Consider the following 22,392-nt stretch of genomic DNA (forward strand, 5'->3'; position numbering starts at 1 on the left):
CCCGGTGGGAGGTAATTAAGATGATAGGGCCAGGACACACTCAACATGGCTGCCGCGCGCCGGGCGCCCGCCATATTGAGTGTGGCAGGCTTCCTCTTTGCTCCAAAGTTCATTTTAAAGGCGATTTTTCTGCCTTCGGAGGTGCTTTTCCAGCCCAGGTCTTCTGGGAGCCGCCCACCCAACTTCAACCGTCTCAAGGTGAAAAGATCTGCTTGGAAAACGAGGACTCCAAGCTATTCTGCATGGCTTCCTTTTAATTGCATTTCTGGTCATTCTGGTTTTATTGCTTTATTGCATGTCGCTGTGCAGCTGCATTGGGTTGCGGGGTGGGGGGGAGAGAGGGGTTAAAGGCTGTGGAATCTCCTTTTTTTGGGGCTTATCTTCGAAGTTGCATTTTTCTTCTCCAGCCTCTTTGGACCTTTTCTTCTCCAGATGTGCCGGACTCCAATGCCCATCATGCTGCGCAGCCTGGGAAGATGGAAATTTTGCACATCTGAATAAATTAGCAAGGTGAGGGAAGTTAGCCCAGAGAAGGAAATACTAAAAGGGCAGGAAAATATATTTTTCACCAAAAGGATTTTTAAAAGTATTTTTTGAAAAGCAGAAACCAAACCTGGCCCCAAATCTATCTCTCTGCCCCAAGCAAGAGCTAGCCCCATACAAATGCAGATGTAAAACCATCAGAAAGTTGAAGCCAGGGCAGTCAAGAAGACAAAGAGAACATCTGCATGCCCCACCCAAACTCTAGGAGTCATTAGCCCCATCGCCTGGGAAGCAGGATATGATAATAGGATTAAACCACAGATATCAAGGCCTAGAAAAACACTCAGAAACAGCCTCAAGGTTCATGCCACAGGAACAGGAAACTGTTCCAAACAAGGCTAGAGGGGGTATAAAAACCTACTGCCCGTGTGCTCAACTCCTCTTGCCTCTCCTCTGCTCTTTCTTGCAAGGACCATCTTTCTGCTTCTTCAATAAACTGTAACCTTCTTCCCAAAGCAGTCGCCATGTTGCTTATTTATCCCCGGCTTGGATGAACCAGGATGAAGACTTACTTCTGACAAAGGCTTGCCAACTTACTTGCAGGTAGTCCTCGACTCACGACCACAGTTGGGATGGGAACTTCCATCCCTAAGTGAGGCAGTTGTTAAGCGAGTCATATCCAATTTATGACCTTTTTTGCTGTGGTTGTTAAATGAATCACAGCAGTTGGTAAGTGAATCTGGCTTCCCCCCACTGACTTTGCTTGCTGGAAGGTTGTTTATGTTGAAGGAAAAGTCTTCATCATGGTTCAGCTCAAGCCGGGAATAAACAACATGGCGACTGCTTTAGAAAGTTGGTTGCAGTTTATTGAAGAGGAGAGCCAAACAGAAAGATGGCTCTGGAAGAAAGAGAGTGAGCATATGTAGGGAGTGGGTTTTTATACCCTCTGGAGCCTTTTGTTTGGAGTTGTTCCTGTGGCATGAACTGAGTCTGAGTGTGCCTTTCTGGTATTCTGATGGTGGTGGGTTAATCCTATTATGTCCCAAAGGTCATATCCTGCTTCCCAGGGGTTGTGGCCGATGACTCTTAGATTTTTGGTTGATTCTAGGGATCTTTCTTCCTAATCCCAGTTTCCTGACTCCAGTCTTTCTGACAAGATCATCACATCTGCAATTCTACAGACTTGGTTCCTGTTTGGGACAGAGAGAGTTGGGGGCGGGGTTGGTTTCTGCTTTTAAAATCCTTTAGTATCTCAGGCTGCCCCAAAGAAGAGGGAGTCAAGCTCTTCTCCAAAGCGCCTGAAGGCAGGACGAGAAGCAACAGATAGAAACTGATCAAGGAGAGAAGCAACTTAGAACTAAGGAGAAACTTCCTCACAGTGAGAACAACTAACCAGTGGAACAACCTGCCTCCAGAAGCGGTGAATGCTCCAACACTGGAAGTTTTTAAGAAGAGACTGGACAGCCATTTGTCCGAAATGGTATAGGGTTTCCTCCCTGAGCAGGGGGTTGGACTAGATGACCTCCAAGGTCCCTTCCAACTTTATTATTATTATTATGGATCATCGCACAGTCAGCCAGATGTTCAGACTGGATTTGGCATTTTGTCTACCTATCGAGTCCTTACCCAGGACCTGGGATAGGCAGATGTGGATGTTTTATGGTATTACAGGTATCATCGCAGGATGGAAGCAGTTCCTAGTAAGGCCGCCTTTTGCAATTGACTAATGGCGAATTTCTCAATGCCGATGATGGTGTTCAAGTGGTGCTCCAGTTGTTTTGGGATTGCACCCAAGGAGCCTATGACTATTGGTACTACCCTTGCTTGCTTTTGCCACAATCTTTCTATTTCTATTTGTAGGTCTTTGTATTTTGTTATCTTCTCCAGTTCTTTCTCGTCTATTCTGCATTATTATTATTATTTTAAACTTTTCCAAAAAATTTCTTTCTCTGGGGGGGGGGGGCTGACTTCCCACAAATGTAAGCTGCCCAGGGTCACTGAGATTGGGAAGGCCCAAATAAATTCAAATAAATTCAATCAATCGATCTGTTGGGAGAATTTCTCGGGGTTCCTTTCTTCCGCACGGGGAGCCATAGCGATCTCCCTGGGAAGCATAAGCATCGCTAAAATCAAGGCCTAGAGGCTGGCTGCTTGGGAAGGAGGTCTCTGTGGGGGTCCTTGGTGTTTTTGTTCATTCATTTAATCAGAATAGAGCTGGAAGGGACCTTGGAGATCATCTAGTCCAGCCCCCTGCTCAAGCAGGAGACCCTGTACCATTGCTTGGAGGTCTCCACTGTTTCATCCAAAAACAACACAGGTAGTCCTCAACTTACGACCACAATTGAGCCCAACATTTCTATTGTTAAGTGAGATGTTAAGTGAGTTTTTACCCATTTTACGATCTTTCTTGCCACAGTTGGCTGAGGAATTCTGGGAGTTGAAGTCTACAAGTCATAAAAGGGCCACGTTTGAAGGCCCCTGATCTACAATATCATACACCAGGAACAATATACATACACGTGTTAATACAGCAGTCTCCAACACACAACAGTTAACAGCAGGAAACAGAAGAGAGGAGCACTTCCTTTTTTTACAAAGCTCTTAAAAGGACACAGACCCAGCTGGCTCTTAAAGGGACGCAGACCCTGCTGAGTCATTCCCATCATTATATCATACATCTCACATTACATCAGCTGGTTAGCTTCTAAATCATTGCCTTGACAGCTGTGCTTCCCCCCTACCCCCTTTGAGCAGATGCAGGACTGACCTGGTTTCATTTTTCCCGCTGGTGATCCAGATTGCAGGCCTCAAGGCAGGAATCTTGGATGGCGCAGGAAAGACGGAGGTCCGTTGGGCTGCCCGCCCCGTGCATCCTGGGCATTGATCTGGGCACCACATCCGTAAAGGTGGTCCTGGTGGAAAAAACGAATAACGGCCCCACCCTGGTTGCCAGCTGCACCAAGCCGGTGCAGGCCGATGTGCGCATCAAAGAGGCTCAGTTGCGGGTAAGGTGAATAGAGAATAGAGTTGGAAGGGACCTTGGAGGTTATCTAGTCCAACCCCCTCCTCAAGCAGGAGAACCTATACCATTTCAGATAAGTGACTGTCTAGTCTCTTCTTCAAAACCTCCAGTGATGGGGTGCCCACAACTTCTGGAGGCAAGGTGTTCCACTGGTTAATTGTCCTCACTGTCAGGAAGTTTCTCCTTAGTTCCAGGTTGCTTCTCTCCTGGATTAGTTTCCATCTGTTGCTTCTTGTCCAGCTTTCATCTGCTTTGGAGAATAGATAGACCCTCTCTTCTTTGTGGCAGCCCCTCAAATACTGGAATATTGCTATCATGTCCCCCCTACTCCTTAGAGTTGAGTAGAATTAGATTAGATTAGATTAGATTAGAATAGAATAGAATAGGAATTAAACAGAATAGAATATAGAAATAGAATAGATTAGAATAGATAGAATAGATTAGAATAGATTAGATTAGAATAGAATAGAATAGAATAGAATAGGAATTAAACAGAATAGAATATAGAAATAGAATATAGAAATAGAATAGAATAGAATAGAATAGAAAATAGAATAGAATAGAATAGAATAGAATAGAAAATAGAATAGAATAGAATAGAATAGAAAATGGAATGGAATGGAATAGAATAGAATGGAATGGAATGGAATGGAATGGAACAGAACAGAACAGAACAGAATAGAATCTGGAAGGGACCTTGGAGGTCTTCTAGTCCAGTCCCACTGCTCAAGGAGGAGAACCTATAATATCTCAGGCAAGTGACTGTCCAGTCTCTTCTTAAAAACCTCCAGTGATGGAGCAACCACATCTTCTGGAGGCAAGCTGTTCCACTGGTTAATTGTCTTCGCTGTCAGGAACTTTCTCTTTAATTCCAGGTTGCTTCTCTCCTTGATTATTTTCCATCCATTGTTTCTTGTCCTGCCCTCTGGTGCTTTGGAGAATAATTTGGCCCCGTCCTCCTTGTCGCAGCCTCTCAAATCCTGGAATGCTGCTATCATGTGATCATGTTTTAATACCCACCCAAGAAAGACTCTTCAGTTGTCTTTCTCGTGCGTAAAACATTCCTTCTCTCTTCTCGTTTGTCCCAAAGGGGCTTTTTTCAAAAGGCAAGTGGACTTCCTTGTTTTTCCTTTGAAAACGTTTTGCTTCTCATCCCAGAAGCTTCTGCAGCTCTGACTGGAATGGCGGGAAATGGAAGGATTTATACTCCTTGCAGACAGCCGGTCCTTTGCCTTCTTTAATTTAGAGAGTCATTGAGGCTACTTAGAGCAGTGGTTCTCAACCGTTTTAATGCCATGACCACCAACTGGTCGTAAGTCGAGGACTCCTCTATCGGTCGTAAGTCGAGGACTACTCAACTCGTGCAGCACCGTTTGCAGAATGGGACTTTGGGCGGGCTCAGCAGGGCAGAGACAGCCTGGACAATTCCTATTGGCTTTCAAAAGCCAATAGAATAAGAGGGAGTAGCACAGCTAAGGAAAAGGGGGAAAAAATGGCAGACTGCATTGTTTGGCGACCCCCGTGAAGTGGTCGTTCGACCCCAAATGGGGTCCCGACCCACAGGTTGAGAACCACTGACTTAGAGGTTTACCTATTTCCATCATTCACCTGAGTGGTGCAAATGGGTGTGGAGCCTTCTTGGGACTGCTGAAAGGACCGTGTTGTAGACTGGAGATGGATGCTGTCCTATCTCTCCCCCTCTGTTGAGGGAGGGGTGTTCAGTTGGACCTAGATGGCCTCTTGGACTCCTCTTTCCAGCCAGCGGTCTTCTCTGTTCAAAAGGTGGACTTTGCTGTCTTCGAAAGAGCAGCCTTCGTCTTTTAAATGCAGAGGAACTGCTGACTCTTGTCCTGATGGGTTTGTTCTATGTTGGATAGAGAGGACCACTGGTTTGAAAGAGGGGTCAAAGAGGCCATCTATATCAACAGAGGGGGAGGGATCCGACATTGTCTTATTTCCTCTCTACAACACGGTCCTTTCAGCAGGTCCAAGAAGGCTCCCCACCCATTTGCACCACTCAGGTGAGCCTGAAGACACAGACAAATCTCCAGGTGGCCTCAACGACTCTCCAAAAGGATGCAAAGGACCGGCTGTCTGCAAGGAGTATAAATCCTTCCATTCCCCGTCATGCCAATCAGAGCTGAAGAAGCTTCTGGGATGAGAAGCGAAATGTCTTCAAAGAAAAACAAGGAAGTCCAGTGGCCTCCAGGAAAAGCACCTTTGGGATTCATTTTCATGCATTGAATGTGGTTTTGTGTCCTCAGGGTCACCTGAGTGGTGCAAATGGGTGGGGAGCCTTCTCGGCTGCAGGATGTTTTCTGCCCTGTGTCCCTTCCCTGTTGGAGGAGTCTGTTTCTTCTCCTTTATTTTTCCCCCATGTATTCTTTCTCCCACCTAGAGGAAGTGAGATAAGCGTCATCTCAATTTAAATAAATGAATGAATTCTTTCTTTCTCTTGCAGGAGAACGAGCAGGATGTCCACAGAATCATTGAAGCTTTGAACGGTTGCCTAGCGTCTTTTTCTCTGGCTTTTGTGCAAAGAGTTTGCTGCATTGGTGTTTCTGGACAGATGCATGGGGTGATGTTTTGGGAAGCTGGGAAAGGTAAGGTTTAGAACACAGAAAGTAGAATAACACGGTTAGGAGGGACTTGGGAAGTCTTCTCATCCAATCCCTAGAATAGAATAGAGTAGAGTAGAGTAGAGTAGAGTAGAGTAGAGTAGAATAGAATAGAATAGAATAGAATAGAATAGAATAGAATAGAATAGAATAGAATAGAATAGAATAGAAAATAGAATAGAATAGAAAATAGAATAGAATAGAAAATAGAATAGAATAGAAAATAGAATAGAATAGAATAGAATTATGGAATAGAATAGAATATAGAATAGAATAGAATGAATAGAAAATAATTGAGTAAAATAGAATAGGATAGATTAGAACAATGAAAGAACAGAACAGAATAGAGTAGAATATAGAATAGAATAGAATTATGGAATAGAATAGAATGAATAGAAAATAATAGAGTACAGTAGAATAGAATAGAATAGAATAAAATTATGGGATAGAATAGAATAGAATATAGAATAGAATAGAATAGAATAGAATATAGAATAGAATAGAATAGAATGAATAGAAAATAATAGAGTAGAATAGAATAGAATAGAGTAGAAAAATGAAAGAACAGAACAGAATAGAATAGAGTATAGAATAGAATATAGAATAGAACAGAATTATGGGATAGAATAGAAAATAGAATAGAATAGAATATAGAATAGAATGAATAGAAAATAATAGAGTAGTGTAGAATAGAATAGAGTAGAACAATGAAAAAACAGAACAGAACAGAATAGAATAGAGAATAGAATATAGAATAGAACAGAACAGAATAGAATAGAATTATGGGATAGAATAGAATATAGAATAGGATAGGATAGGATAGAATAGAATAAGAACAGGAATAGAATAGAATAGAATAAGAACAGGAATAGAATAGAATAAGAATAACTTTATTGTCACTTTAAATGTACATTGATCAGCATACATTAAAATGAGATTTTGTTTCATACAGCTCTCAAAGGATGACCACCTCCAGTGTGCACTGCATAAACATGACAAAAATAAAATAAATAAAAATAAAAATTATGCATATACTCCCCCCCCCACACACACACATACATATAAAACCCAGTGAAACAACACAGTCTACTTTGGATGTACACATATACATGGCGAGAAAAATGAATCTTGCGACTTTACCAGACAGACAGCATAAGGAACAAAGCTGTTACAGCAGGGGTCCCCAAACGCCGTTCTGTGGACCGGTCCCGGTCCGTGGACTGATACCAGTCCGTGGCATGCCAGCAACCGGTCTGCACAAACAAGCAAAGCCCCATCCATGGGATGCAGGCAGCACACAAAACCACGCACTACTCCAGTCCGTGGAAAAACCTTTCTCCACGGAACCGGTCCCTGGTGCCCATAAGGTTGGGGACCTCTTGTGTTACAGGTGGCCCTGCTAGAAATACTTTGAAACCACCTCCCAGAAGGGAGCAGGGGAGCAACAGAAACAGACTGTGAAGTGGGTGTCCAAGCTCTAAGTATATGTAAGCATTTACAAGCAGTGTCCTAAAAGGAGATCTTGTACCATTTCAGATAAATGGTTGTCCAGTCTTTTTTAAAAACTTCCAGTGTTGGAGCATTCACAACTTCTGGAGGCAGGTTGTTCCACTGGTTAATTGTTCTCACTGTCAGGAAGTTTCTCCTTAAATTCTAGGTTGCTTCTCTCCTTGATGAGTTTCCATCCGTTGCTTCTTGTCCTGCCTTCAGGGGCTATGGAGAATAGCTTGACTCCCTCTTCTTTGGGATACTGGAAGGCTGCTATCGTGTCCCCCCTCGTCCTTCTCTTCATTAGACTAGACAGACCCAATTCCAGCAACTGTTCCTTATATGCTTTAGCCTCCAGTCCCCTAATCATCTTTGTTGCTCTTCTCTGCACATTAGTCTCAACTTCTTTTTTTACACCATAGTGACCCAAACTGGATGCAATATTCCAAGTGTGTCCTTTATCGGGCCCTATAAAATGACATTAACACTTCAAACTGTGATGTGAAATTTAACACATGCAAAAACTATTCTGGAAAATAAGCATTTGAAGCTGGTGTCCAAGACTTTATTTTCCATAATTGTTAATGCTAGGGAAAAACAGAACAGATAGAACAGAACAGAATAACGGAGCTGGAAGGGACCTTGGAGGTCTTCTAGTCCAACCCCGGGTTCAGGCAGGCGACCCTAGACCATATCTATCTATCTATCTATCTATCTATCTATCTATCTATCTATCTATCTATCTATCTATCTATCTATCTATCTATCTATCTATCTATCTATCTATCTATCTATCCATCCATCCATCCATCCATCCATCCATCCATCCATACACCCACCCACCCACCCACCCTGTCTGTCTGTCCGCCCGCCCGTCTGTCTGTCTGTCTATCTATCTATCAGAATAGATCTGGAAGGGATCTTGAAGGTCTTCTAGTCCAACCCCTGCTCAGGCAGGAAACCCTACAGTATATCATTTCAGACATGTGGTTATCCAATCTCTTCTTAAAAACTTCCAGAGTTGGAGCACCCACAACTTCTGGTGGAAAGCCATTCCACTGATTAATTGTTGTTGGACCCAGATTCCATCTCTGATCAGCTTTTGATTTTTGATTCATATTCTGGAGAATCCCATTTTCAGTTTGATGCAGTGCATCCTGAAATGACTCTAAATGAGGATTAATTTGATAGCCCCCTCCCGCTTTGATTTTCCTGCAACTGACTTTTTTTTTTAAAGAATGGTATTTATTACATGTTTTTGTGTGCAACTATTAAGTTCCTAATTACTATATTTCTAAAGCTTTATCTTGATTCTTCCTGGGTTGCTTTTTGGCTGTTTTTATGAGTGGGTTCCCTAAAAATCATAAAACAGACTCTAAATTTTTGTGGCATTTGAAGACTTCATAATTTATATTCTGAACAATCACTTTAGGGGACTGGAGGCTAAAACATATAAGGAACAGTTGCTGGAATTGGGGATGTCTAGTTTAATAAAGAGGAGGGACATGATAGCAGCCTTCCAGTATCTCAGGGGCTGCTCCAAAGAAGAGGGAGTCAAGCTAGTCTCCAAAGCGCCTGAAGGCAGGACAAGAAGCAACAGATGGAAACTGATCAAGGAGAGAAGCAACCTAGAACTAAGGAGACACTTCTTAACAATGAGGACAATTAACCGGTGGAACAACCTGCCTCCAGAAGCGGTGAATGCTCCAACACTGGAAGTCTTTAAGAAGAGACTGGACAGCCATTTATCTGAAATTGTATAGGGTTTCCTGCCTGAGCAGGGGTTGGACTAGATGACCTCCAAGGTCCCTTCCAACTTTATTATTATTACTATTATTATTATTATTATTACTACTACTACTTTCTGTGTGTTTTTGCTTTTTTAGCTTTTTAATGCCTTTCATGTTCATTTTTCTATTGCACAGAGAGATCAGGATGATAGCAGAGGTGGAAATAGAACTGAAAGCTGATTGTACTCCATGGGAGGAAAAAAAAATCAACCTGGCTTACATTCATTTGAAAAAAAAACCTCTTTTCCTTTTTTTTTTTTTAAAAAAAAAACACGTATTTATGTTTTAAGAACTATCAATAGTTCTTTCTAAAGTAAAGGCGACATGGATTTTGTGTTCCGTCGAAGGGAAGAAAAGGGTTGCGTTTTAAATTTTGTTTTATTTTAATTTTGATTTAAATTAATGTATTTCCGTTCAATTCACCTCTGTTACTCAGTGAATCCGTTGTTAAATGAATCTCGCCCCAGTTGTTAAGTGAATCAGTGCAGTTAAGTCGGTTGTTAAGCTTCCCCCATAGATTTGCATATCAGAAGGTCGCAAAAGGGGATCATGTGACACCCCCAGGACAACGGGACTGTCATAAATACGAGTCGGTTGCCAAATGTCTGAATTTTGATCATGTGACCACGGAAATGCGGCAACGGTCATATGAGAAAAACGGTCGTAAGTCGTTTTTTTCGATGCTGTTGTAACTTTAAATGGTCACTAAACGAATCTGTTGTAAGTCAAGGACTGTTTAGTGCTACACAGGGGCCTTTGTGTGTCAAGGACGGCCGATACAATTCCAAGCATGGTTGTGGTCACCTTGGCGCCTGGTGGTCCTTCACCTGCCTCTTCCAGGTTGCACATGGACTGAAAATGAAGGCCGGTGGACTTTTCAGCCAGACAAAGCCAGTCAGCTGATCACCTGGCAAGATGGCCGCTGCAGCCCCCAATTCCTGTCTTCCCTCCCTCCGCCTCAGTCGCACCTCAGCGTGGCTTCTGGGTACGGCTGTGCCACCATCTTCTGGCTTTTAAAGAACAGGTAACTCTGCGGCCTAGTGGACAATCACTTAAATAGGAGCCAGCCGTGTGCTGCAGCTGCCAAAAAAGCCAACACAGTACTGGGCTGCATTAACAGAGGGATAGAATCAAGATCACGTGAAGCATTAATACCACTTTACAAGGCTTGGTAAGGCCACACTTGGAATACAGCATCCAGTTTTGGTCACCATGATGTAAAAAAGATGTTGAGACTCCAAAAAGAGTGCAGATAAGAGCAACAAAGATGATTAGGGGACTGGAGGCTAAAACATACAAGGAACAGTTGCTGGAATTGAGTATGTCTAGTTTAATGAAGAGAAGGATAAGGGGGGACATAATAGCAGTGTTCCGGGAAGGAAAGAAGGAAGGAAGGAAGGAAGGAAGGAAGGAAGGAAGGAAGGAAGGAAGGAAGGAAGGAAGGAAGGAGCTGTGGTAGCGCAGTGGTTAGAATACAGCAGTGGTGGTGAACCTATGGCACGGGTGCCAGAGGTGGCACTCAGAGCCCTCTCTGTGGGCACGTACCCAGTCCTAGGCCTTCAGCTGGGTTTGCCGTGTGCAAAAAAAAAAAAAAAGGTTCAGTCAATCAGTCAATTCCAACTTCTCGGGGAAAAAAAAAAGATCTTGCAAAGTTGGAATTGATTGATTGAACATTTTAGTCCCACCCAGTTTGCTGTTACCACTGCAGCCATGCCCACCCAATGGGTCATGCCCACCTGGCACCCGACAATGCATGTGGGTTTTGGGTGGCAGTTTGGGCACTCGGTCTCTAAAAGGTTCGCCACCACTGGAATAGGACGTGCTATATTTCATTTCGCCCGGTACTTTTAGTCAAACATTGTGCTTAAGTCAAGATATACTATGTCTACAGCATTCCCACAATCTATGAAGAACATTGTTTGATTCAGAAAAGCAAGACAATATTGCAGGCTAATTCTGGTGACTTCCAACTGCCAACAGTTCGGCAGTTCAATTCTCACCAGCTCAAGGTTGACTCGGCCTTCCATCCTTCCGACGTCGGTAAAATGAGGACCCAGATTGCTGGGGAAAATATGTTTATTCTGTAAACTGCTTAGAGAGGGCTGTAAAAGGTCCTGTGAAGTGGTATGTAAATCTGAGTGCTGTTGCTTGGGAAGGAAGGAAGGAAGGAAGGAAGGAAGGAAGGAAGGAAGGAAGGAAGGAAAACAGGAAGGAAGGAAGCTGTGGTGACACAGTAGTTATAATGCAGTATTGCACGCTGACTCTGCCCACTGTCAGAAGTTCAATCCTCACCGGCTCACCTTTGACTCATCCTTCCATCCTTCCGAGGTCGGTAAAACGAGGACCCAGATTGTCAGGGAGCAAAATGCTGACTGTAAACCGCTTAGAGAGGGTTGTAAAGCACTGCAAAGCGGTATATAAGTGCTATGGCTAGTGCTAGATAATTTACGCTGGTTTGCCAGCTGCCTGAATTTTGATCACATGACTTTGGGGTTGCTGTTGACGGTCATAAGTGCAGGGATCGATTGTAAGCAGCCTTTTTAAATGCCATTGTAACTTGGAATGGTGGCAAGCAGGATACCGGCAACTCAACTTTAAATACGGTTAAATTTATTCCATTTAAATTTAACATTCCATTTATACCAGTGGTTCTATGGGTCGGGACCCCATTTGGGGTCAAACGACCATTTCACGGGGGTCGCCAAACAACGCAGTCCGCCATTTTTTTCCCCCTTTTCCTTAGGTGTGCTACTCCCTTTTATTCTATTGGCTTTTGAAAGCCAATAGAATAGACTCTCTTGAATAGAGTCTAATTCTATTGGCTTTCAAAAGCCAGTAGGAATTGCCCAGGCTGTCTCTGCTCTGCTGAGCCCGCCAAAAGTCCCCTTCTGCAAACGGTGCTGCACCAGTTGAGTAGTCCTCGACTTACGACCGGTTGAGTAGTCCTCAACTTACGACCGGTTGGGGGGGGGTCGCGGCATTAAAAAGGTTGAGAACCACTGACCTATACGCTGCCTATCTCCCTGAGCAGACGCTGGTCTTCATGGTTCCCAGAAAAAAATATTTTTTTTTCTCCAAAATAATTATTTATATATTCCATTTATAGGCCGCCCATCTCCCTGAGATGGTCTTAATTGTTCCTAGATCTTTTCTTTTTATATATATTTGTATAATAGTTTTATGCCAGTCAGTTTTTCCAATAGATGTACATCCATCCATCCATTCTGTCTATCTGTCTCTGAAGTGTTTCAATTTCTCTTCCTAGGCCAGATTTCCTGGAACCCTACACTGCTGCTGGCACCATCCAGGACTACGTCGTGGCCATGCTGTGCGGCCGGGAGAAGCCACAAATGTCCGTGCAGAATGCCGCCGCCTGGGGATACTTCAGTACCATAGAAAAATCCTGGAACACTAAACTGTAAGTCTGCGGATGGCCTCAAGGGGACGCTGGCCACCCGGTTACACCGTTTACACTACGATCTGTGCACTATGGTTTCATCCAGTGCGTCTCAAACTTGGTAACCTGAAGAAGGGTGGACCAACTCCCAGAATCCCCCAGCCAGCATGCTTTAAGAGGGGTGGACTTCAGTCTCCGGAACTCCCCAACCAGCCTGCTTGAAGAGGGGTGGACTTCCACTCCCAGAATTCCCCAGCCAGCATGCTTTAAGAGGGGTGGATTCCACTCCCAGAATCCCCCAGCCAGCATGCTTTAACAGGGGAGGACTTCCACTCCCAGAATCCCCCAGCCAGCATGCTTTAAGAGGGGTGGACTTCCACTCCCAGAATCCCCCAGCCAGCATGCTTTAAGAGGGGTGGACTTCCACTCCCAGAATCCCCCAGCCAGCATGCTTTAAGAGGGGTGGACTTCCACTCCCAGAATCCCCCAGCCAGCATGCTTTAAGAGGGGTGGGCTTCCACTCCCAGAATCCCCAGCCAGCATGCTTTAAGAGGAGGGCTTCCACTCCCAGAATTCCCCAGCCAGCATGCTTTAAGAGGGGTGGGCTTCCACTCCCAGAATCCCCCAGCCAGCATGCTTTAAGAGGGGTGGGCTTCCACTCCCAGAATCCCCCAGCCAGCATGCTTTAGAGGGGAGGACTTCCACTCCCAGAATCCCCCAGCCAGCCTGCTTTAAGAGGGGAGGGCTTCCACTCCCAGAATCCCCCAGCCAGCATGCTTTAAAGGGGTGGCTTCCAGTCCCAGAATCCCCAGCCAGCCTGCTTTAAGAGGGGAGGGCTTCCACTTCCCCCAGCCAGCATGCTTTAAGAGGGGTGGGCTTCCACTCCCAGAATTCCCCAGCCAGCATGCTTTAAGAGGGGTGGGCTTCCACTCCCAGAGTCCCCCAGCCAGCATGCTTTAAGAGGGGAGGGCTTCCACTCCCAGAATTCCCCAGCCAGCATGCTTTAAGAGAGGTGGGCTTCCACTCCCAGAATTCCCCAGCCAGCCTGCTTTAAGAGGGGAGGACTTCCACTCCCAGAATTCCCCAGCCAGCATGCTTTAAGATGGATGAACATCCATTCCCAGAATTCCCCAGCTAGCCTGCTTTGAGAAGGGTGAACTTCCATTCCCAGAATCCCCCAGCCAGCATGCTTTAAGAGGGGTGGACTTCCGCTCCCAGAATCCCCCAGCCAGCATGCTTTAAGAGGGGAGGACTTCCACTCCCAGAATTGTGCTTGTATGTTAAGGACGGCCCATGTTATTCAGCCTCAACACACACACACACACACACACACACACACACACACACACACACACAGAAAAACACACCTCAGTTAATTTCTACTTCTCTTTTTAGTTTGGAAGACTCTGGCTTTCCCATCCATTTGCTTCCTGAAGTGGTCGATTCCGGTGACCTTGCGGGGGAAACCTGCCAGGCGTGGCACCGGGTCCCAGCCGGAACCAAGGTTGGGATAGCCCTGGGAGATTTCCAATGCTCCGTTTACTCTTGCCTGTCTGAAGACAGTGACGCAGGTAGCTGCCCCCCGAAACCCACGGAAATGTTGAACTTGACTAAGGCCAAATGCTTCTGCGTTGCAGGAAAATGCCGGCTTGTAGAGACACTTCGCTTGGTGCACTCTGAGCTTGCAGACGTTTCATGCAGACGTTTCATGATCCAACTAGGTGCCCAACCGTTCGGGCACCAGGGACCGGTTCCGTGGAGACAGGTTTTCCCGTGAACTGGAGGGGACCTGGTGTCATGTACTGCCTGCATCCCGTGGATGGGGCTTTGCTTGTTTGCGTGGATCGGTTGTTGGCATGCCGCGGCCCGGTGCCGGTCCACGAACCGGAGGTTGGGGACCCCTGAACTACCGTGTGTCCCTGAAAGTAAGGCCTACACCAGGGGTAGGCAACCTCGGCTCTTTTATGACTTGTGGACTTCAACAAGAAGCCACGGATGGAAACTCAACAAGGAGAGAAGCAGCCTAGAACTAAGGAGAAACTTCCTGACAGTTAGAACAATTAACCTGGGGAACAACCTGCCTCCAGAAGCGGTGAATGCTCCAACACTGGAGGTTTTTAAGAAGAGACTGGACAGCCATTTGTCTGAAAGGGTATAGGATTTTCTGCCTGAGCAGGGGGTTGGACTAGATCAGGGGTAGGCAACCTTAGCTCTTTTATGACTCATGGACTTCAACTTCCAGAATTCCTGAGCCAGCATAGCTGGGCTAGCTAGCTCTCTCCTGCCCTTTCTGCTTCCTGCAGAGATGCAGCAAAGAGAGGAGCCCCGCCCAATAAGCTTGTCAGCTCGTCGGAACAGGGTGAGGCCACTCTCTTTTTTACACACACAGAGAGAGAGAGAGATGATCAAAATTAGGTGCTGGCTCAGGAATTCTGGGAATTGAAGTCCATGAGTCATAAAAGAGCCAAGGTTGCCTATCCCTGGACTAGATGATCACCAAGGTCCCTTCCAACTACTACTACTACTACTACTACTACTACTACTACTACTACTACTACTTATTATTATTATTATTACTATTACTATTACTATTATTACTATTATTAACTCCTGAGCCAAGGTTGCCTACCCCTGGCCTACACCAACCATAAGCCCTAACTTGATTTTTGGGAGTGAGCCTAATATAGTGGTTCTCAACCTGTGGGTCGGGACCCCATTTGGGGTCGAACGACCATTTCATGGGGATCGCCAAACAAGGCTGTCCGCCATTTTTTCCCCCTTTTCTTTGGCCACGCCCCTGGCACCCGGTGATGTATAAGTGGTTGGGGGTCACCATAACATGGGGAACTGTATTATGGGGTCGCGGCATTAGAAAGGTTGAGAACCACTGGCCTAATATAACCCCTACCCCAAAAATAAGCCCTAGTTTGGGGGCGAGGCACACCCCTAAAAATCAAGCTAGGGTGGGGGTGGGAGTATGGAGCTGCCCCATCTGCCCCATACTCACTTCCCTTGCAGCCAGGCCTCCCCTCGCCAGCCCACGTCTTCTTCTGCGGCCTCTTCTGCAGCCAGGCCTGCCTTTCTCAGTCAAGGGCCTTTCCGGAAGGCCATCGCTCGGTCCTCGGTTGCTTAGGCCTTCTGGAAAGGCCAGACTGCAAAATCCAGGCCCGAATGCAGCTGCAGAACTTCGGCCCCAGAAGAAGCGGACCGGCTGGGTGGTGCTGGAGGTGAGGTAAGGCCTACCCCGAAAATAAGACCCGGTGCCTCTTTTGGAGGCAAAAAAAAAGACTTGGTCTTTTTTTCGGGGAAACACAGTAAGTAACATCAGGACTGGAAGAAAATGGGGCTTCTGGAGGAGGAGGAGGAGGAGGGCAACTGTGGTAAGAAAGATCATAAAATGGGGTGAAACTCACTTAGCCGCTGTCTTACTTAGCAACAGAAATTTTGGGCTCCGTGGTGGCGGTAAGTGGAGTACTATTTGCAAAAATAAATAAATGAAATGCTTCGGCCCTTGATTGAGTTGAGGAAGGGAGGGCCACTGTGGAAAACTCTCATTTTTTAAAAGGCAGCTTCATTTCTGATTAATTCTTCTCTCTTTTCTTCCTCCCATCTCCCAAGTTCTCAACATCAGCACCTCGGCCCAGCTGGCGGTCCCCCTGCCACCCGGGTTCCAGCCTGTGGAGGCTCCTGATCCAAGGTCACCCGTGCAATATTTCCCGTATTTTGACAACCGGTATCTGGCGGTGGCTGCTTCGCTAAACGGCGGAAACGTGATGGCTGCGTTCGTGAAGATGGTGGCTGGATGGATGGCTGAGCTGGGTAGGGTCTTTCAGGATGGGGATGGGCTTGGCCTAGCTCTGGGAAGGCAATCCTTCCTCCCTCCCTTTTCTCCTTCCTTCCTTCCTTCCTTCCTTCCTTCCTTCCTTCCTTCCTTCCTTCCTTCCTTCCCTCCCTCCCTCCCTCCTTCCTTCCTTCCTTCCTCTCTCTGTCTCTCTCCCTCCCTCCCTTTCTTCCTTCCTTTTTCTGTCTCTCTCTCTCTCCCTCCCTCCCTCCTTCCTTCCTTCCTTCCTCTCTCTGTCTCTCTCCCTCCCTTCCTTTCTCCTTCCTTCCTTCCTTCCTTCCTTCCTTCCTTCCTTCCTTCCTTCCTTCCTTCCTTCCTTCCTCCCTCCCTCCCTCCCTCCCTTTTCCCTACCTGCCTTCTTTCTTCCTTCCTTCCTTCTCTCCCTCCCTTTTTTTCTTCCTTCTCCCTTTTCTCATTCCTTCCTTCCCTCTCTCCCTCCCTTTATTCCTTCCTTCCCTCTCTCCCTCTCTTTTCCCTTTCTTCCTTCTTTCTTCCCTCCCTCCCTTTTCTCCCTTCTCTCTCTCTTTGCTCCTTCCTTCCTCCCCTTTCTCCTTTCTTCTCTCCTTTTTCTCCCTCCCTCCCTCCCTCCCTCCCTCCCTTTCCTTCCTTCTCTCCCTCCCTTTTCTCCTTCCTTCCTTCCTTCCTTCCTCCCTTTTCTCCTTCCTTCCTTCCTTCCTTCCTTCCTTCCTTCCTTCCTTCTCCCTCCCTTTCCTTCCTTCCTTCCCTCTCTCTCCCTCCTTTCTCCTTTCCCTTCCTTCCTCCCTCCCTTTTCTCCTTCCTTCCTTCCTTCCTTCCTTCCTTCCTTCCTTCCTTCTCTCCCTCCCTTTCCTCCCTCCCTCCCTTTTCTCCTTCCTTCCTCCCTCCCTTTTCTCCTTTCTTCCTTCTCTCCTTTTTCTCCTTCCCTTTTCTCCTTTCTTCCCTTCCTTCCTTCCTTCCTTCCTTCCTCCCTCCCTCCCCCCTTCCTTGGACTTCCTTCCTTTCTTCCCTCTCTCCCTCTGTTTTCTCCTTTCTTCCCTTCCTTCCTCCTTACCTTTTCTCCTTCCTTCCTTCCTTCCTTCCTTCTCTCCCTTTCGTCCCTCCCTCCCTTTTCTTTCTTCCTTCTCTCCCTTTTCTCCCTTCCTTCCTTCCTTCCTTCCTTCCTTCCTTCCTTCCTTCCTTCCCTCTCTCCTTCCCTTTTCTCCTTTCTTCCCTTCCTTCCTTCCTCCCTTCCTCCCTCCCTCCCTCCCTCCCCTCCTTCCTTGGATTTCCTTTTGGTCGTAAAGCGAGGACTAACCTGTAGAATCCTAACTCCTCCTCCACCTCCTCCCCTTCTTCCTTTTGCAGGGCTGGAAGTCTCCGAATCCGATGTCTACCGGCCGATGATCGAGGCCGGGCTGAGCCAGGCCGAGAGCCGTCTCCGCGTCTGTCCCACCCTCTTCGGGGAAAGGCACGCGCCCACCACTCTGGCTTCGGTGACGGACATCGCGGCCTCCGACATGTCCCTGGGGCACGTGGTCCGGTCCTTGTGCCGGGGGGTGATCCAAAACCTGCACTCCATGCTCCCTTCCGGGAACCTGAAGGAAGCCGGGGCCAAGCGGATCGTGGCCAGCGGGAGCGGGCTGTGCCGGAACGAAGTGATGAAGCAGGAAGCGGAGAAGGCCTTTGCGCTCCCCGTGGTCCACGGCCAAGTCGCCGATGCCGCCTTGGGGGCGGCTTACGTGATGCTGAAGAGGAATCAGCAGAGGGACCTTGGAGGTCATCTAGTCCAGCCCTTTGCTCGAGCAGGAGACCCTGTTCCCCTTTCAGACAAGTGACTGTCCAGTCTCTTCTTAAAAACCTCCAGGGCTGGAGCATCCACCAGCTTTGAAGTCAAGCCATTCCGCTGATAAATTAGGATAAAATAGAATAGAATAGAATAAGGGAGAATAGAATAGAATAGAATAGAATAGAATAGGAATAGAATAGAATAGAATAGAATAGAATAGAACAGTGGTTCTCAACCTTTTTAATGCCGCGACCCCCAACCGGTCGTAAGTCGAGGACTACCCAACCGGTCGTAAGTTGAGGACTTTCCCTGCCTGGGAGCACCGCACATGCATGGTGCCGCCCGCTGCGCCGGCCGAGGCGTAGCTGGCAAGGGGCAGCGACGGCGCAGGGCGACCACCGGCTGGGCCACCAGCTGGCCCAGCCCAAGGGAAGTAAGGCACCCGCCGGGCCCCACGCACACCAGCAACCCTCCCTGCGCCCGCTGGCCTCCCACCTCCCACCCCTGGCCCTCTTTTCCTTACATTTTTAGTAGTTGCTCAGCAGGGAGGGGTGGAAGCTTCCAGACAGCTCGCCTTCGCTGCAGACAACTTGCAGCATCGTTTGCAGAATGGGACTTTTGGCGGGCTCAGCAGGGCAGAGGCAGCCTGGACAATTCCTATTGGCTTTGGAAAGCCAATAGAATTAGACTCTATTCAAGAGAGTCTATTCTATTGGCTTTCAAAAGCCAATAGAATAAAAGGGAATAGCCCAGCTAAGGAAAAGGGGAAAAAAATGGCGGACTGCGTTGTTTGGCGACCCCCGTGAAATAGTCGTTCGACCCCAAATGGGGTCCTGACCCACAGGTTGAGAATTCCTGCGCTATAGCATTCCGGACAAATGACTGTCCAGTCTCTTCTTAAAAATGTCCAGTGTTAGAGCACCCACCACTTCTGGTGGCAGGTTGTTCCACTGGTTAATTGTCCTCACTGTCAGGAAATTTCTCAGTTGCTTCTTCTCTTGCTTGCTGAGAGTCCTCGACTTACAACATTTTGTTTAGTGATCAAAGTTACAAGGGCACTGAAAAAAAGGGACTTAGGACCGTTTTTCACACTTAACGACCGTTGCAGCGTCCCCAGGGTCACCTGATCAAAATCCAGACGCTTGGCAACTAACTCATATTGATAAGGGGGGGCAGCGTCCCGGGGTCACGTGACCCCCTTTTGCGACTTTCTGACAAAAAAACTCAATGGGGGAAGCCGGATTCAGCCATCATCCATGTTACTAACTTAACCCCTGCAGTGATTCGCTTAAGAACTGGGGCGAGAAAAATCGTAAAATGGAAGAAAAGCTCACTTAAGAAACGACTCGCTTAGCAACAGATATTTTGGGCTCCACTGTGGCCGTAATTCGAGGGCCACCTGTAGTTTCCATCCGTTGCTTCTCCTGCCCTTTGGTTTCCCTGGAAAGGAAGGCTCCCCATCCAGCTGGGGAGCCCGTCTTCCTCTAAGACCCCGGTGTAAATAATAATAATAGTAATAATAATAATAATAATAATAATAATAATAATAATAATAATAATAATAATAATAATGTTGGAAGGGACCTTGGAGGTCATCTAGTCCAACCCCCTGCTCAGGTAGGAAGCCATGGCGTATACCATTTCAGACAAATGGCTGTGCAGTCTCTTCTTAAAAACCTCCAGTGTTGGAGCATTCACTGCTTCTGGAGGCAGGTTGTTAATAATAATAATAATAATAATAATAATAATAATAATAATAATAATAATAAAAAGTTGGAAGGACCGTGGAGGTCATCAAGTCCAACCCCCTGCTCAGGCAGGTAACCCTATACCATTTCAGACAAGTGGCTGTCCAGGCTCTTCTTAAAAACTTCCAGTGTTGGAGCATTCACCACTTCTGGAGGCAGGTTGTTCCAGTAGTAGTAGTAGTAGTAGTAGTAGTAGTAGTAATAATAATAATAATAGTAATAATTGGTAAGGACTCGATAGGTAGACAAAATGCCAAATCCAGTCTGAACATCTGGCTGATTGTGCGATGATCCATAATAATAATAAAAAAGTTGGAAGGGACCTTGGAGGTCATCAAGTCCAACCCCCTGCTCAGGCAGGTAACCCTATACCATTTCAGACAAGTGGCTGTCCAGGCTCTTCTTAAAAACCTCCAGTGTTGGAGCATTCACCGCTTCTGGAGGCAGGTTGTTCCACTGGTTAATTGTTCTAACTGTCAGGAAGTTTCTCCTTAGTTCCAGGTTGCTTCTCTCTTTGGTTAGTTTCCCTCCGTTGCCTCTTGTCCGGCCTATTCTGGGGAGGGTGGGAAGGGACAGGAGAAGCCCCCTCCCCTTTCAGAGCAAAGATGACACCCGAGCTGACCAACAGGGCTGTTTCGGGTGCTAAAGTCGGATTTTGCCAGCCGGATATTTGGGGCGTCTCTCGTTTGAGTCTTAACTGGGAAGAAGTCAAAGACATTTCCCTAGAAATTCAAAGCCCCTTCCCACAGCATCGCCCGGGACTCCGGTTCCTTTCTGAATGTGCTGATGAAGGCTCTTTGCCCCTAACGTACTTGTCTTTTGTGATAGTGTCTGGATGAAATGTCAGCACCTAGCATTAAAATGCAACCTAGCATCGAAGGGAAAGAGAATTAAAAAAAACAAACCCCAAAACAAATGAAAAGTGGACCGAAACAAATATACATTAAACCAGGGGTTCTTAACCTTTCTGAACGAATCGCCCCCTTGAGCCAATGAGGAAGTTGTCATCACCCCCCTCCCCCAACACAACCTCTCAATCGCAACATAGGAAATAATTCTTCAATTTATGCAAGCCCTTGTTTTGTTTTCTTTAAAAGTGTCATCAGGACATAGCGATGCACATATTTTATTTCCAGTCTTTTCTCCCCATATCTCCCCTATTCTGGCCAATGGCGTGCCACTGTATGGGTAGAGGCCGCTGTGCAACGCGCATGAAGGTAAGCGATGCGCCTTCACATATGTACGGCGTTCTGTACTGAAGCTAGCTGGAGGAACATTTGGAAACACAATTCAATCCACTAATAGCCAGCGGTCTGATGTTTTTGTACGACAGATATACAGCGGTTCACTGTATGAAAAAGTCTCAAGAGTGTCCCCAAAACTCCTCGCTCCATCGCCTCCATATCACCCCCCTTTCGTTCCTTTGCCCCCACATCGCCCCTTTTCGCTCCATCACCCCCCTGAAAAATGAAATCGCCCCCTGCGGGGTGATATTGCCCAGGTTAAGAACCACTGCATTAAACCAATGTATAAGAAAGACAATTTGTTGACTTTCTTTTAGGACACAGCTAAATAATACTGGAGTGCCTTCTCTCTGAGTGCACTAGTGACGTTACCTCATTGGGTCATGAGACGTCTGCAAGTAAACAGCCGAGCTTGGAAAGCACCTAGGACCCCACAGTCCTCCTCCTCCTCCTCTTTGCAAACCCCCCTTCCTTCTAATATTGATGATGTTACCTAGTTGGGTAATGAAATGTCTGCAAGAAAACCACCAGGCTCAGAGGGCACCAGGGTCCCCACAATCTTCTTCCCCCTCCTCCTCCTCCTCCTCCTCCTCCTCCTCCTCCTCCTCCTCCTCCTCCTCTTTGCAAACCCCCCTTCCTTCTAGTATTGATGATGTTACCTAGTTGGGTAATGAAATGTCTGCAAGAAAACCACCAGGCTCAGAGGGCACCAGGGTCCCCACAATCTTCTTCCCCCTCCTCCTCCTCCTCCTCGCAAACCCCCCTTCCTTCTAGTATTGATGATGTTACCTAGTTGGGTAATGAAATGTCTGCAAAAAAACCACCAGGGTCCCCACAGTCGTCGTCTTCTTCCTCTTCTTCTTCTCCTCCTCCTCCTCCCTCCTCCTCCTCCTCCTCCTCCTCCTCCTCCCTAGCACAGATGATGTTACCTAGTTGGGTCATGAAACATCTGCAAGAAAACCACCGAGCTCCGAGAGCACCAGGGACCCCACAATCTTCCTCCACAAATCCCCCTCC

The 22,392-nt window shown here is 46.8% G+C and overlaps 1 protein-coding gene across 3 annotated transcripts; it reads left to right on the plus strand.

Annotated features, from left to right (window-relative positions):
• Nucleotides 1-5: 5 nt before the first annotated feature.
• Nucleotides 6-18,626, plus strand: SHPK (sedoheptulokinase). Of its 3 annotated transcripts, none has more exons than XM_039321359.1 (9): nt 6-198; nt 408-510; nt 3,281-3,488; nt 5,967-6,108; nt 10,242-10,425; nt 12,667-12,819; nt 14,194-14,369; nt 16,417-16,617; nt 17,963-18,626. In XM_039321359.1, exons 1-9 carry the CDS (start codon nt 21-23, stop codon nt 18,430-18,432), a joined length of 1,815 nt encoding a protein of 604 aa, XP_039177293.1. In that variant the 5' UTR covers nt 6-20; the 3' UTR covers nt 18,433-18,626. The 3 variants fall into 3 exon arrangements, with proteins under 3 accessions (XP_039177293.1, XP_039177295.1, XP_039177294.1); XM_039321361.1 differs by having other exon boundaries at nt 57-198; nt 433-510; XM_039321360.1 differs by lacking the exon at nt 408-510 and having other exon boundaries at nt 57-198.
• Nucleotides 18,627-22,392: the final 3,766 nt, after the last annotated feature.

Source organism: Crotalus tigris, unplaced genomic scaffold (assembly GCF_016545835.1).
Source record: "Crotalus tigris isolate CLP2741 ecotype Arizona unplaced genomic scaffold, ASM1654583v1 scf7180000023738.1706062, whole genome shotgun sequence".
Lineage (NCBI taxonomy): Eukaryota > Metazoa > Chordata > Lepidosauria > Squamata > Viperidae > Crotalus > Crotalus tigris.